Source organism: Pseudorasbora parva, chromosome 4, assembly GCF_024679245.1.
Source record: "Pseudorasbora parva isolate DD20220531a chromosome 4, ASM2467924v1, whole genome shotgun sequence".
Taxonomy (NCBI): Eukaryota; Metazoa; Chordata; class Actinopteri; order Cypriniformes; family Gobionidae; genus Pseudorasbora; species Pseudorasbora parva.
The window spans coordinates 51762740-51778962 of record NC_090175.1 but is presented as its reverse complement, the minus strand read 5'-3'; the positions used below and the strand labels follow the sequence as shown (position 1 = coordinate 51778962).

The 16223-nt window shown below is 35.5% G+C and overlaps 1 protein-coding gene across 2 annotated transcripts in view; it reads right to left on the bottom strand.

Moving 5' to 3' along the window:
* The window catches only part of pard3ba (par-3 family cell polarity regulator beta a), a 204839-nt gene that overhangs the window by 128230 nt on the left and 60386 nt on the right, over nt 1-16223 (bottom strand). For both annotated transcript variants that reach the window (XM_067442199.1, XM_067442200.1), the window contains exons 3-4: nt 15053-15221; nt 3974-4074 (exon numbers count right to left, since the gene is read on the bottom strand). In XM_067442199.1, coding sequence (XP_067298300.1) covers nt 3974-4074; nt 15053-15221 — 270 coding nt within the window. The remainder of the gene's footprint in view (nt 1-3973; nt 4075-15052; nt 15222-16223) is intronic.

Here is a 16223-nt window from a genome sequence, read left to right as displayed (position 1 = left end):
AGGGTTCCCCGTCTCCACTGTAATGTGAACATGGAGCTCAGGGTTCCTCCAGGGACTTTTCAAAAACACCTTCCATTAGATCAGAAACTGCAGTGTGTACTTCAGCCACGTGATTTACACAAGTAGGACGTTCTGTTCCTGGATCTGATGGTCTTGGAACAACATTCCCGGCAATCATTACCTAACCATACTCCTAAAATAAATGAGGTTCATAAGGTTATTTCTCAAAATTCAAAACATTAAATGTTATCTGGTCTGGTTAAGATGTGCTGTTCCAACACTAACAAGGATGCTGTTCCAGGAAAATGTTTTACTCATTTTGGTTTGATTTTACACAAGCACAGCATGCTCCTGAATCAACAACATTGAGCCTGGAGCAAGATGGAGATTTCCCTTAGATTTCAGGGATAGGACCTGGAATAACACTCCTAATTATCGAGCATAGTGCCATGATTTTAGAGCAATGCCAGGTAATATCAGCCCAGTTTTGGCACAATCTGTTTGAAGTAGGGTGTTGCAGTGATTCATAAATGACAATGGATGTCAGAATCGATTCTCCTTCCTTCCTGTTATCTCGTATAGTGTGTCATAAGCCCCGTTTCCACCTCAGGAACTTTCCCCGGGAACTTTGGGGTGGTACTCTGTGCCGCAGGAAATCATTTTCTCCCTCAGAAAGTCCCTGCTCAAGAGGTAGTACTTTTTCAAAGTTCAGGACTTTCAGGGGTGGGACTTAGTTGCTGAAAATGCCGATTGGTTGACTCCACACATTCCAAACCCGTAAAATCTTTGTTAATTTTTGGAACACAAATGAAAATATTTTGAAGAATGTTTGTAACAAAGCAGATAGAGCAACCACTGACTACCATAGTATTTTTCTCCTAGTATGGTATTAAAAGGTTGCTCTTTTTGCTGCTTTGTTACACACATTCTTCAAAATATTTTCTGTTGTGTTCAGCAGGAGAAAGAAACTCATACAGGTTTGAAACAACTGGAAGGTGAGTAAATGATGACCAATTTTCATTTTTGGTTGAACTATCCCTTTAAATGATCTAATTAGTAAATAATTGCAATATTTTCGCACCTTTAAAAATATTCTAATGAAAAGCAGTTGTTTTAAATTGTAATAATATTTTACAATATTACTGTTTTACTGTACTTTTGATCAAATACATGCAAATTAATCTTACTGACCCCAAAACTGTGAAAGGTAGCGAACATTTTTCCAAGATACTGTTTGAAACTGATCAACACTAGCTGAGTTTACACTGTGTGTACATTGTAATCAGCACAATCAGAATTATAAAAAAAAAAAACACGTAACCACGTCAATCGGAATGAATTTGCCAGATCTGATTAAAATTTCATTCAGATTGTTAGGGGTGGTTTATTCCTTTTGTAATTCGATCAAGAGGACATGTAAACACTTGAATGGAATGAAACTGGTGAAAACTTTGCTTGTGCAATAAAGCAGAAATAACAATGATGTATGACGCGCAGAACAAACTGTTCTTCCTGTTGAATAAAGCGTCACAAATGAGAGTCATATATATATATATAAAAAACATTTTGGTAACACTTTAGTATGGGGAACACATATTCACTATTCACATATTCACGACTGCCTCAATAAACTCCTAATTTACTGCTTATTAATAGTTAGTAAGGTAGTTTTTGTAGCGTTTAAGTTTAGGTATTGGGTAGGATTAAGGGATATAGAATAAGGTCATGCAGAATAAGGCATTAATATGTGCTTTATAAGTACTAATAAACAGACAATATCCTAGTAATATGCATGCTAATAAGCAACTAGTTAATAGTTAATACCTGAACCTTAAAATAAAGTGTTACCAAAATGTATTTATTTTTTGTGAAGTGTGTGAATGTCAAAAGATTAAATCCGGAAGCTTGTGACATACAGTATAAAAATGCACAGCATCTGCGTCACTGTATTTAGCGTTCATATAAACGGAATGAATTAATTTAGATTAAAGCGAAAAGTGTCCATGTAAACAGCTACTGACACATGCATATATCCACCTTATTTTGCAATGTGGAAGTAAGCTATTTTTGTGCGAGACTTCTGATTCATTAGCCTTTATAGGGAACTAACTAGAAGAATAATGGTGTAGTAAACGGTAAAACTATTTGCGCCACAAACCAACATGCTTATAATTGCGACAATACATTCAAATAATACGGTAAAAATACTAATTTGCGATATCAAGTGGCATAACCGGCTGTTTTGGACAGCTAACTTCAACTGAATGCGAATGACACTTGATGCCAGACATTCAAATTACAAATGATCGCACCTGCAATGTTAAAATAAGGTGGATACAGGATAACAACGGTGTTTTAACATTATTTAAATGAACAGTTCTTCAAAACAAAGGCTAATTCAAAATGTTCATTTCTACACTATTCAGGTCTAGTAAAGAAATTCTGGCCAATCGCAAGAAAAATCATTCCTATCATGGGGTTAAGATGGCGTCCGACTGCAAGAACTAACTGATTGAAAGGAATGTTGATCCAGGAACACTATTTGTATAAATCACATTGTGAATGGTAAAAACAAAATTATGGAGCATTACTGGAATCTGGGGGTAAAGTCGCCAAGAATCCTGCTGAAGAAGTTCTGCAGGAGGAAGTGGAATCTGCAGCGGAGGCACTGACAGAAGCAGATATTTACTTTTAGCTGTAGAGAGAATACGCACATATTTATGAATCCTCTCCGTCTCAAAAGTGCTGTCGTTGATGCATTAGTGTGCCCTCACCCTGTCATTGAGGAGTGCACCGCAATGATTACTGTCACTCTGAGCAATCTGGGACGGATGTCTGCGAGTGTCTGCGTGAGCTGTAATTTTGCAGACACCTTATGAATCCCTAACAATTGCCACGCACTTTCTTTTCCCGTTTGATGCTAATATATTTTAGGGATATTGGACAGTTTTATGTATGTAGTCCTGATACACTCAGCAGTTTCCAAGAGCCTGAAAGTGGCACAATTTTGGAAATGTCACACTCTGAATTAAAATATACTGCATTGGCTTTCTGTGAGAGTCTGAAGCACTGAGAGTACATACAGTAAATCCTAAACAGGTTCACCCGTTCTAAAACTTACACTACTGTTCAAAAGTCTGGGGATGGTAAGATTTATAAAAAATAAAATAAAACTGCTCACCAAGGCTGCATTTATTTGATCAAAAATACAGTAAAAACTGCAATACCGTGAGGGATAAAATATCTTTAGATAAATAGATATATTATATATATATCAAAATGTTATTTATTCCTGTGATGGCAAAGCATCATTACTCCAGTCTTTCTGAAATCATTTTAATATGCTGATTTGCTGCTCAAGAATGGTTTCTTATTATTATTCTCAATGTTGAAACAGTTGTGCTGCTTAACATTTTTAAAAAAACCATGAAAAGCAAGATACATTATTTTCAGGATTGTTCAAAAGAGCAGCATTTATATGAAACCAAATCATTTGTAACATAATAAATATCACTTTTGATCACTTTAATTTCTTTCTGAATAAAAGTATTTATTTATTTCAGAAAGAAAAAAAATGTGAGCGGTGTTCTGAAAAGTAAATACTGCTATAAATGTGAGAGCAAAAAGAACTGGTTAATAGATGACCTCAAAGGAAGGGAATGAAAGAGAGAGTAAAAGCTTTGTTGATGAAAACAATAACGGAAGAAAGTAAGACAACCAACACAGTGGTAGAGCTTAAAGGTCAACACAAAAACAATATGATCATGAATGTTGATTGCGACAGTCCTGCAAACAAGGACAGGTGAAATCCATAAGACGACCAGCACTACAAAAAGAAAAGTAGTCTTTCATTGCATCCGCCAAAAGCACAAAACAAATTTGGCCTTCATTTTCTGTAACAACTGAAAAAGGAAAGTTGACACTTTCCCAGACACTCCTATCAGACACGAGCAGGTGATGTGTGTTCACTCACGGTTGACTGGGGTCTGCTGATGTCCTCACGGTCCAATGAAATGACATCCAGGGGCAGGGCGAGGGCGGGGTCACTGCTGCTTCGCACAGATAGAGGGGTGGCTGATGGGAAAAGTCAAAGAATAGGGTTATAAATCTAAAATAAAATCCTACTGCATTTGCAAATCTATGTTAATTGTAAAACAATGACCTAGACCAGGGGTTCTCAACTGGTTTGGCAATGGGACCCACATTATCCCGTGGACATTAAGTCGCAACCCACATTTTCAGGAATTTTATTTTGTGTTTCTGTGTGTTTGTGTGTTTGTGTGTTTGTGTGTTTGTGTGTGTGTGTGTGTGTGTGTGTGTGTGTGTGTGTGTGTGTGTGTGTGTGTGTGTGTGTGTGTGTGTGTGTGTGTGTGTGTGTGTGTGTGTGTGTGTGTCATATCAGGAAACAAATGTGTATAATGACATGGGTATGACACAGGTATTACAGAAGAGGGTGAACTATGAGGACATGTCCCCATTTTTCAAAAGGCTTATAAATCATACAGGATGAGTTTTATTGAAAGTTTCCTGTGATGGCCAAGGGCAGTGTAGGGGGATAGAAAATATGGTTTGTATAGTATAAAAAACATTGCGCCATATATAAAAAACACACACACAACCTTGTTTTTTTTTTTGTTCAGTGGCTTCAAATTTTTGTTAATACAATAAAGTAGCCACCACACTAATTTAAAGATTTACAAAATAGCAAAGTGAAAATAAAGTGGTATTTTGGGGTTATGGAAACAACAGTTACCATGGTGAATACACAATACATCATGAACTGTTAATAAATCATAAAACTGCTCCTGATGATCAGAATGAACAATATACTTGCGCGCAGATCCTTCCTAGCTAGCGCATGACGTACCAGTTACATTTATTGGTGTTTTATTTCATGACTAACTGACAATGTAACGTGCATGCTCGTAGCTTCTCTTGCACTTTATATATGAAGTGATACATGAACACGCATGGTATAGCGGCTGAGAGGACAGGAAAGTTCGGTTTTCTGAGGTGAGAGAGATTTTTTATTTATTTTGTAACAAGCTATGAAAAATGAAAAATAACGTATCATCTGACCGCAGATAAATACATTTTATTTATTTTAGGTAATGTTTATTTATTTTATTATTTTATATATTTTTTTTATTGTGTGTATATATATATATATATAATTATTGTAGCATGGTAAAAATCAGAGGTATGACCATGACGTGAAGATAAGTCGCGTTTAATTTTATCTTGACTCCATTTTAAAAATGTATTTTAATGCATGTATTAGCATACTTAATAAAATGTGAAGTAATATATGACCATTTTGTGTTAGTGTCTTTTTTTGTTATTTTATTGTAATTATGTCTATATTTACTGTATGTATTTACTCAATTACTTATTTTCTTATTTATTTTTGCAATAATTCATTGAAATTAAATAACTCTTACATGAAATAAGCCATTTTGAGCAGTTATTTATCTTATTTACCATTATTCAGTTTTATTTTGTTCAGACAGATGAGCACAGATCAAACACTGGTTGAACATTATGCGTTGAGTCTTTTCAGACACACTTTTGATCAAACAAACACAATTTAAAATCACACTAAACTCACCACATGAAAGAACAACAATACAGTCTCACGCAACACAAACAGAGAGACATCTGAGTGTGTCCGAGCAGCTTTCCGTACACAGACTCATCAGTCCTGCGAAACGTCTCCCATCACACATACATTTGTCTGGTTTCCAAAACAGGGACAACAGCCAAAGCGCCGGAGCCATCGCTAGACTCAGCAGAAACGGGTACGGGAACAGGATGCTAGATCCATCAAAAACAGCTCTGTCTTTTACAGGAACAAAATAAAACTCTATGGAAAACTGCAGTGAGGGAGTTATACAACAGAATGTCCTTGGCCTCCATTCTGAAGAGGATTTCCAAGACCTTCAGAGATAAGGCCGGAGACACTGTGACATCTCGAGGATATGAAGTACTCAAATGTGCTGAACGTCGGCATGGAGGCGAGGTCAACATCTGTAAAAGTCACTGCTGAAGAAACGAAGCTAAATAGTGGGGAACAGTTTTCACTATCATGTATACTAACCTGAGAAATTTAAGTGATACACTAGGCTGCAAAAATGACTAATTCGGAAACAGTAACTTCATTAATGAGCACATTAGCATTCAAACCTCTACATTTACATAACAATGGGTTAGCAGTATCGAGAAATTTCACCAACACTAATGAATGACAGTGTGTAGCCTACTATATGGGGTTAGCCATTCACAGTACATGGCTGTCTATGTCACACTGCATGCCAGAAGCCTATATTTGTACACAAGTGCTCTTTCTTTGAGCGTGTGTGTATGTGTGTGTGGGCATGTTTTTGTGACATATGAGGACACAAATGTGTATAATGACATAGGTATTACAAGGAGAGGGTGAAATATGAGGATATTGGCCATGTCCCCACTTTTCAAAATGCTTATAAATCAAACAGGATGAGGTTTTTTTAGAAAGTAAAATGCAGAATGTTTCCTGTGATGGGTTTAGGGTCAGGGGCAGTGTAGGGGGATAGAAAATACGGTTTGTACAGTATAAAACACTGTGTGTGTGTGTGTGTGTGTGTGTGTGTGTGTGTGTGTGTGTGTGTGTGTGTGTGTGTGTGTGTGTGTGTGTGTGTGTGTGTGTGTGTGTGTGTGTGTGTTACAGTTTAATACAAGTTTAGTTCATGGTTAATGAGATTTGATTTCTTTTTTATAAATGAATACTGTTTCTCAACAAGGATGCATTAAACTGATTAGAATTTAATTTCACATTTCAAATAAATGTTGTCTTGTGAACTCTCTAAACAAATGTATCTGTAACTTTCCACAAAAATATTAAGCAGCACAACTGTTTTTAACATTGAATATAAGAAATGTTTATTGAACAGCAGATAAACATATTAGAATGATTTATGAAGGATAATGTGACTAAAGAAAACATTTTAAATTGATATATTTTACCACATTACTTTGATCAGCTTTGGTGAGCTCACTGGCCATTTTTGGAATGGTGGAGTGTGTACAGTTTACACACACTTTTATAATTGGCTTGTCACATGTCAAAGTACACTTTTAAAGTAGCTTTCTACAGACTGGCAAGAACTAATTCTCTCGCGTGTGGTGGTAAATGCGACAGAATAGAATACTGAGAATTTGCAGAAAGAGCAAGTCTGACCCTGAAAAGATCAAGGAGAAAAGAAAGTAAGAGAACAAAAAATTCAAGCACAGTGCTTGAAAAAGTTACAATTTTCCCCAGTCAAACACAGACACTTCCATCAGCAAAGACTGCTCATATCCTTCAGTCGGCTACTAGAAATAATCAAAAACGCCTTTCAGCATGATCACACTAGCAGAGAAAAGCTGGTGTGTTCTGGGAGTCATTAACACAGACTTTGTGTCCGTCTCTTTGACTCACAGCCATTCTAATAAGGCACTGGAACCAAAAGCAAGCCATAACGCATCTGCTTTAGAAGCTACTTCATTAAGAAAAGAGTTGGTATTACTTTCCAAGCTAATATTTCAACTCATCTGGGCCATCTCCAAATGTATCACTGAACTATTGAACTACACATATCTGTGTTTCAATAGTAATATGCATATGAGACAGATAAGGCAGATGAAAGAGACCCAGACAGAAACCCATATTTCTATTTTGAGACTTAGAAAGTTAAGCTATGTGTGCTAAATGTAAGCTAAATGATTGAGCACAAAAATAAAATTAGAGTGGGCATAGTTTTTTACTTCAAGAGTTTTTTTTAGCTTCATTGCAATCATTTACACCACAGGACCTCCAACATCAGCCAGGTTCTCCACTAACTACACCCTGATGATTTCATGAAGGACACTCACAATAAGAACGCTCTCAGACCTTCGTGATGTTTACAAATTCTCACAGAGGAGTTACATCTGCGCAGCGTCTAGATGAAGAGTCGCCCTCAACTCCAATCAATCTTCTCTAACCTGGAGAACGTGGTGGAGCTTGGCACTATTTCCTCCAGGCTCAAGGTTAATCGTCAAAAGAAGCACTTGTGCAAACTAATTTTAGGCATTCATTTCAGTTCTACGCCTTTTAAAATAACAGAAGAATGACTTAGTGGAAAATCTGTAAAGACTGCAGCGATTCAAGGTAAAAGCTTTAATTATTGACTATTCTGAGACAGAAGTGGAACAACCCTTCTAGTGGTTTCATCTTCCAGGACAAGTACAACATGTGAAGTGTGCTAGGAACATCTTTTCAGCTGAATAAATAAGAGGCAATCCCACAATACGAGTAATCGAGCTGAAAATAAAGGCAATTGAGTATGAAAATATTAATAGCCCAAACACATACACAAACCTAAAACTACATAAGAATTGTTTGCCTTCCATAATTAATCATTTAAAAAACATTGCATTAATGTTTCTTGATTTTGTTACAAAGCTGAATAACACTTTTATGTTAGCTTAATTCTTTTTTGTATTAAAACAAAAAGATCTAAATTACTTTTAAAGGCAAAATTATTATCAAAATATAGTTGTGTTTCTTACAAAAATGTTCAATATTTAAAGTAGCAGAATCAAGAGTTACAGTAAAATGTTTTTTGTAAAATAATAAAATGAACAAATACAAATGTATTAAAGTAAATAAAAAGTAATAAAAAGAGTAATAAAAAAGTTAATTAATAAAGTTGACTTAAAAGATTAAAAGAACAATTATGTATTAATGTTTTTTAAGTAATAACTAAAACTTAAAGATTTATGCTTTTACTATTAAGAATATAGAGATATTTATACTTTTTAAAATGTGCAATGTTTTTATTGACATAGTGTTTCCTTAAACTGTGTGTGTGTGTGTGTGTGTGTGTGTGTGTGTGTGTGTGTGTGTGTGTGTGTGTGTGTGTGTGTGTGTGTGTGTGTGTGTGTGTGTGTGTGTGTGTGTGTGTGTGTGTGTGTGTGTGTGTGTGTGTGTGTGTGTGTGTGTGTGACAAATAAATATACAAACCGCACCAAAATGTAATGTTATTACAATTTTAGTAACAGCATTGTTTGCCTTCCAAAAAAGGCAATAACTACAAATAATCTTAATTAGCTGCGGTTACAGATCTCTCACATCAGGCGCCTCAAGTATAGAGGCAAAGATTGTGTGCAGGGGAACTATATGGGGGAATCCAGATTCTGGATTTCATCAACACAACATATTTATGATGGAAATTCCCCATCCTGAATAATGTGCTGTGTTTGAATAGAGAAACTTCCGGCAAACGTATATTACCAACAACAACAACAAAATCTGCATAAAGGTCAAGTGAAAACTCACTGATTAACTGCAAGCTCACAGATAGCTTCCCACCCAACTACAATCGCTTATAAAAGTAACAAGAAAACCACTCTCAACTCTGGATTTATGAAGGACAGCAAGGAAAATCCTCTTGACCTTTGACCTGTCAAACGTCTGTCATGTGAAATGGGGTCACATTCTTTTAGTCACGCGGCGTCTGTTTGTCACGGCTCTATGTTGTGTTTATTATGTGGCACATCACAATGAGAAAAGTAAAGATAAATGTGTAAGACGACCAAAAACGTATATTAAAAAAAAAAATACTTTGTAATAAAAGTACTTTGTGAGTACCATGACCCAAAGTCTGAGATGGTCTGTTAATCTGTAATTCTGTTTTATTGGCAATCGATTGCCGACAGGTATGAGCGGCCGCCCACCTCAGGTGATTCTGGGAGCCGTGAGAGCAGTGTAAAGACTGGGAGAGTGTGTGTAATGAGAGCAGGTAGGTCAGGGATCGATGCCGCTGTAATCATAGCTTCATGCCGCAGAGACAGTCGGAGGAGAGACAGATTTGCCCCATTTCTGAGGACTATTACGGCTCGAGCAGGAACAAACTCCTAGTCTCCGTTTGGCGGAACAAAGCACCGTTCCATAATTACATCAGAGAGAGAGAGAGAGAGCAAACACACCTATCCTCAATCCTTTCCTTGTGTGCTGACTAAGTAAACATGAACAGCAGGTCTAATTTGTTTAAACGGCACTGCACTAATGTGACACCCATGGTTGGAGTGTGTTACCCATGAAAACCAATCACACATCACATATACATCAAGCTGTCACAAGACAATTGAGCTGGCATGCTTTTAAATGGTTAAGAGTGTTTATTCAGACACATATTAAGCCATTAATAATAATAATAATTACTATAAGCTAACCCCATCCATAAAAAGCTGATGGATGGATGGATGGATGGATGGATGGATGGATGGATGGATGGATGGATGGATGGATGGATGGATGGATGGATGGATGGATGGATGGATGGATGGATGGATGGATGGCAACAATTGCTATAAGCTAACCCATCTATAAAAAGTGATTAGATGGATGGATGGATGGATGGATGGATGGATGGATGGATGGATGGATGGATGGATGGATGGATGGATGGATGGATGGATGGATGGCAATAATTACTATAAGCGAACCCCATCTATAAAAAAGCGATTGGATGGATGGATGGATGGATGGATGGATGGCAATAATTACTATAAGCTAACCCCATCTATAAAAAAGCGATTAGATGGATGGATGGATGGATGGATGGATGGATGGATGGATGGATAGACGGCAATAATTACTATAAGCTAACCCCACCTATTAAAAAAATGATTAGATGGATGGATGGATGGATGGATGGATGGATGGATGGCAACAATTGCTATAAGCTAACCCATCTATAAAAAGCGATTCGATGGATGGATGGATGGATGGATGGATGGATGGATGGATGGATGGATGGATGGATGGATGGATGGATGGATGGATGGATGGATGGATGGCAATAATTACTATAAGCGAACCCCATCTATAAAAAAGCGATTGGATGGATGGATGGATGGATGGATGGATGGATGGATGGATGGATGGATGGATGGATGGATGGCAACAACTGCTATAAGCTAACCCATCTATAAAAAGCGATTAGATGGATGGATGGATGGATGGATGGATGGATGGCAATAATTACTATAAGCGAACCCCATCTATAAAAAAGCGATTGGATGGATGGATGGATGGATGGATGGATGGATGGCAATAATTACTATAAGCTAACCCCATCTATAAAAAAGCGATTAGATGGATGGATGGATGGATGGATGGATGGATGGATGGATGGATGGATGGATGGATGGATGGATGGATGGATGGATGGATGGATGGATGGATGGATGGATGGATGGCAATAATTACTATAAGCTAACCCCATCTATAAAAAAGCGATTAGATGGATGGATGGATGGATGGATGGATGGATGGATGGATGGATGGATGGATGGATGGATGGATGGATGGATGGATGGATGGCAATAATTACAATAAGCTAACCCCATCCATAAAGAAGCGATTGGATGGATGGATGGATGGTCTCTTCTCTCTCATGTCCACACAGCAGGTGTGAGGGCGGTCCACTGAGCTCTGACAGGCATCTGTCGCGCTGCCAATCACCCTCCGTCTGATCTCCACCTCTTTAACCTCACATTTACTGAGCGCTTTAATGCATGTCTTTGACCCACAGACAGAGCTGACCCACTGCCCTTCTCTAACCATCTTCATTCAGCAGTCACCACCTGTCACTCACTCTTATGCCCCGCCCTCACAGAACAGAAGTAAAAGTGGCGTCTATCTCACTGTGCTTTTGTACAGGATGCTCTGGTTAACCATCAGAAACCCACTGCTGGAAAACTACAAAAAACAAAGCAGTTTCAAGTAATATCTGTCACTAAACACGGGTCCAAACAGCAGCTCACACTTTAAAACGTATCACAGCACGGCCACTGCCGGAAGACACTACTGCTGACAGCTTCAGATCAATGGATTATGTTTTTTTTTGAGAATACAAATATATGTTTAATATTGTGTGAGGTTTAGTGAAAGGAAAAATCGGTTACCACAGTTATACATTCATTCCTATAAGGAAAATGAAACAAAAAAAATCCAATTGGGTGACATAATGACTGCACCCAACCTTTTTTTCTCTCTTTAGACCCTAATTATATTACTAGAAACTAACCCTATCTATTTTAAATGCTTAAGAGTGTCTCTTTAGTTCAGACACATATTAAGCTAATGAATAATAATTACCATAAACTAAACCTTTCCATAAAAAAAAAGCATTGTATAATAAAAATGATTGGGACAGACAGACGGACGGATTCATTTTAAACAATTTTAAACAAAACACAAAAAGCAAAACAGCTAATGATAAAAATTAAAATGTGAAGCTTAGTTTTAATGTGTGTAGATAGATAGATAGATAGATAGATAGATAGATAGATAGATAGATAGATAGATAGATAGATAGATAGATAGATAGATAGATAGATAGATAGATAGATAGATAGATAGACAGACAGACAGACAGACAGACAGACAGACAGACAGACAGACAGACAGACAGACAGACAGACAGACAGACAGACAGACAGACAGACAGACAGAAAGCTTTTTTAACATTATAAATGTCTATACCGTTGTAAAATAAAATGTGTATACACATGAATAAATGTATTAATTATATATATATATATAGCAAACTTCTGGGGACAAATCTGCCCTCAAAGTATAGCAACGTAAACCCACACACATACACATTTAACCAGATTAGCAGTGTTCAGAAGTCATTCGAGGTCCGGCCAAGCATGAACTCATGCAAATGCTGCTATTATTCCTGTTTGCACCCCAGACACACACACACACACACTAATTCAGTTACCCCTGATCCCGTGAAGGCTTTCCCTTCTCCTTAGTGCCCCTGATTTAATAAGACTCTTTTTTGACTTCCCTATTGCCTCGGCTACGTTTCAACATCAAATCCCAAGTGCTGACACACACACACACGTGCTATGGCACGGCAACTAAACTACATTGGGCACGGTTTCTTTGTCCTCGGGATCATTTAATTGATAAATGAGCGAGACGAGCATTGTGTGTGCAGCTGACAGTGGGCTTTTTTATTTTTTTTATTTTATGTAATGACATCGTAGAGCTTGAGGTGTACACAGGGACATCTGCCTGCAGTCTGGCTTCAGAGAGGGGCATTATGGGAAGGTTAGCCAGGGCAAGCCTGAGTGAGCAGTCACAATGATGGATTCAGAAATGGCAAGTGTAACATTTGCATTCATTTGAATTGATACAGCTGTGACAGTCAAACATTGAGCGAGCGTTAGCCACTTTAAGAGTGGTCTATATCACATATCTGCTGCTTTGTGGTTGCTAGGGCATTACGGGTGGTCACTAAGGATTCTTAAAGGGATAGTTCACCTGAAAATAAAAATTGTCATCATTTATTCTCCCCCATGTTGTTACAAAATTCAAAAATAAACAGCAAACCACACACACATTGACATGCACAAACAAAATCAGCTCAATTATGGGCTGCTCCTAATGCAACCACACGACTTCACACATAACACATTCCCTATCTACAACTTTATACCGCGCACACACTTTAAAACCACCACACACACTCATGTCGATGTGCACAAACAGATGTTTTCTTCATTTAGTCGGTCTGTGCTCACTGAGAATGAAATACACTTGTGCGTGTGGGAAAGAGAATATTTTTTAACCTGAAGAGGTCTCAGGGAGAGTTAGAAGAATTAGATTCAAGACTCTGCTATTTACCAGAAGAAATAAATAAAATAATACAAAGTAAAACATGCTAATAAAACAAAACAAAAAATAAAAATAAAATAAAATAATACAAAGTAAAACATGCTAATAAAATAAAACAAAAACTAAATAAAATAAAATAAAACAATACAAAGTAAAACATGCTAATAAAATAAAATAAAACAAAAAATAAAAATAAAATAAAATAATACAAAGTAAAACATGCTAATAAAATAAAACAAAAAATAAAAATAAAATAAAATAATACAAAGTAAAACATGCTAATAAAATAAAACAAAAACTAAATAAAATAAAATAAAACAATACAAAGTAAAACATGCTAATAAAATAAAATAAAACAAAAAATAAAAATAAAATAAAATAATACAAAGTAAAACATGCTAATAAAATAAAACAAAAAATAAAAATAAAATAAAATAAAATAATACAAAGTAAAACATGCTAATAAAATAAAACAAAAAATAAAAATAAAATAAAATAAAATAATACAAAGTAAAACATGCTAATAAAATAAAACAAAAAATAAAAATAAAATAAAATAATACAAAGCAAAAACATGCTAATAAAATAAAATAAAAACAAAATAAAATAAAATAAAACAATACAAAGTAAAACATGCTAAAATAAAACAAAAACAAAATAAAATAAAATAAAATAATACAAAGTAAAACATGCTAATAAAATAAAACAAAAACTAAATAAAATAAAATAAAAATACAAAGTAAAACATGCTAAAATAAAACAAAAACTAAATAAAATAAAATCAAACAATACAAAGTAAAACATGCTAAAATAAAACAAAAACTAAATAAAATAAAATAAAATAAAATAATACAAAGTAAAACATGCTAATAAAATAAAACAAAAACTAAATAAAATAAAATAAAAATACAAAGTAAAACATGCTAAAAAAAAAAAAAACTAAATAAAATAAAATAAAATAATACAAAGTAAAACATGCTAATAAAATAAAACAAAAACTAAATAAAATAAAATAAAATAAAATGTTAATAAAATAAAACATGTTAAAAATAAAATACAAAATAAAATAAGCAAAACATGTTAATAAAATAAAATGCTAATCACATAAAACAAAAACAAAATAAAATGTTAATATAATAAAACATGTTAAAAATAAAATAAAATAAAAACCAAAGATTTTAATAAAATAAAAAAATAAAATGTTTATAAAAAAAATATATATATATATAAAAGCAAAACAAGTTAAAAAATTAAAAATAAAATAAAATAAAATAAAATAAAATAAAAGCATTATTCTATTATCGATTTTGATTTTGATGGATGCGGACATGAGAATTCCAGCGCCAACATACTTACTTGATTTGAGGGCGGATGTCGTAACCTCAATCTCACTGCCCAGGTACGGCTGCAGGAGGTTGAGCTCTGGTTCAGAGTGATCAGGACTGGAGAGACCCGACGCCACACTTCCCCCGGGGCTCACCATCGCCCTCTGCTGGAGCTCCATCTTCTCATAAACAGCCTTCAGCTGAGGACAGACAAACACAAGTCAGATTAGAGACGAGAAAAAAACATTTCACAAAGGGCATCACAAGAGACGCACAACATTGAAAACAAAGAGAACTGCAAGTCCAAGTGCGTGTGCGTCGATCAAAAGTTTTTTCCCTTGTTTGTTTTGTGTCTCACTCAGATCAAAGTCTTGAATGAAAAACTTCATCACTAATGTCAATAATAGACGTTTCAAAAATGACTGTGAATGTAATACCGCAAAGAATACAGTAGTTGCAGTGTGAATGGGTGAATGTGAAACTCCTAAGATATCAAAATGAGTTATTGTGGCCCCACAATATATTTGGATACTTCAGGCACACAAAAAAAAAAAAAAATCTCTGAATGTAATATATCATATTAGATGACAACAGACTCAAAAAGTGAAACATTCAGTCAGTAACAGCCATATGTTACATTGTTGTCATTAGCCCTATACAGACGGTAATTGTTTCTCATGTGGACGTCTGTAAAAATGATTTTGCGTGCCACCTCAGTGATAAAACTCTGGCATTCGGATGTGATTTATTCCCGGTGGAGGAGTGAGTTTTGTGATCCCACGCACCTGGGAACGCCGCTCACGTGGTCAGTCGAATGATTGTCTGCTGTAAAAATGTCATACGCTTGGAATAATAAGAATAAAATCATATTTAATTTAATAATAGGAAATTGCGAATTTTTATAAAAATATTAATATCCTGTTTAAAAATAGGAAGATGTCATTTTAAAATGTAGAAATGAGTGGAATTAAGTTAATAGAATGCAGAAAAAAATGTAACGTTAATTACTGCCATAATAAAGGCTCATTTCACGTTTGCGAGTTTTTCTTCCTTTTTCTCTTTTGAGTGGTGATGAAAAATTATTCTTGTAAATACTTTCCAGCAGTTCAGTAATAAAAGTGTAGGCTTTAGATCTTTAAAATGCATCCAAATTACAGCGAAGCGCAACGATACAGTGCTCCCCAGGGGTCAAAAAGGATATA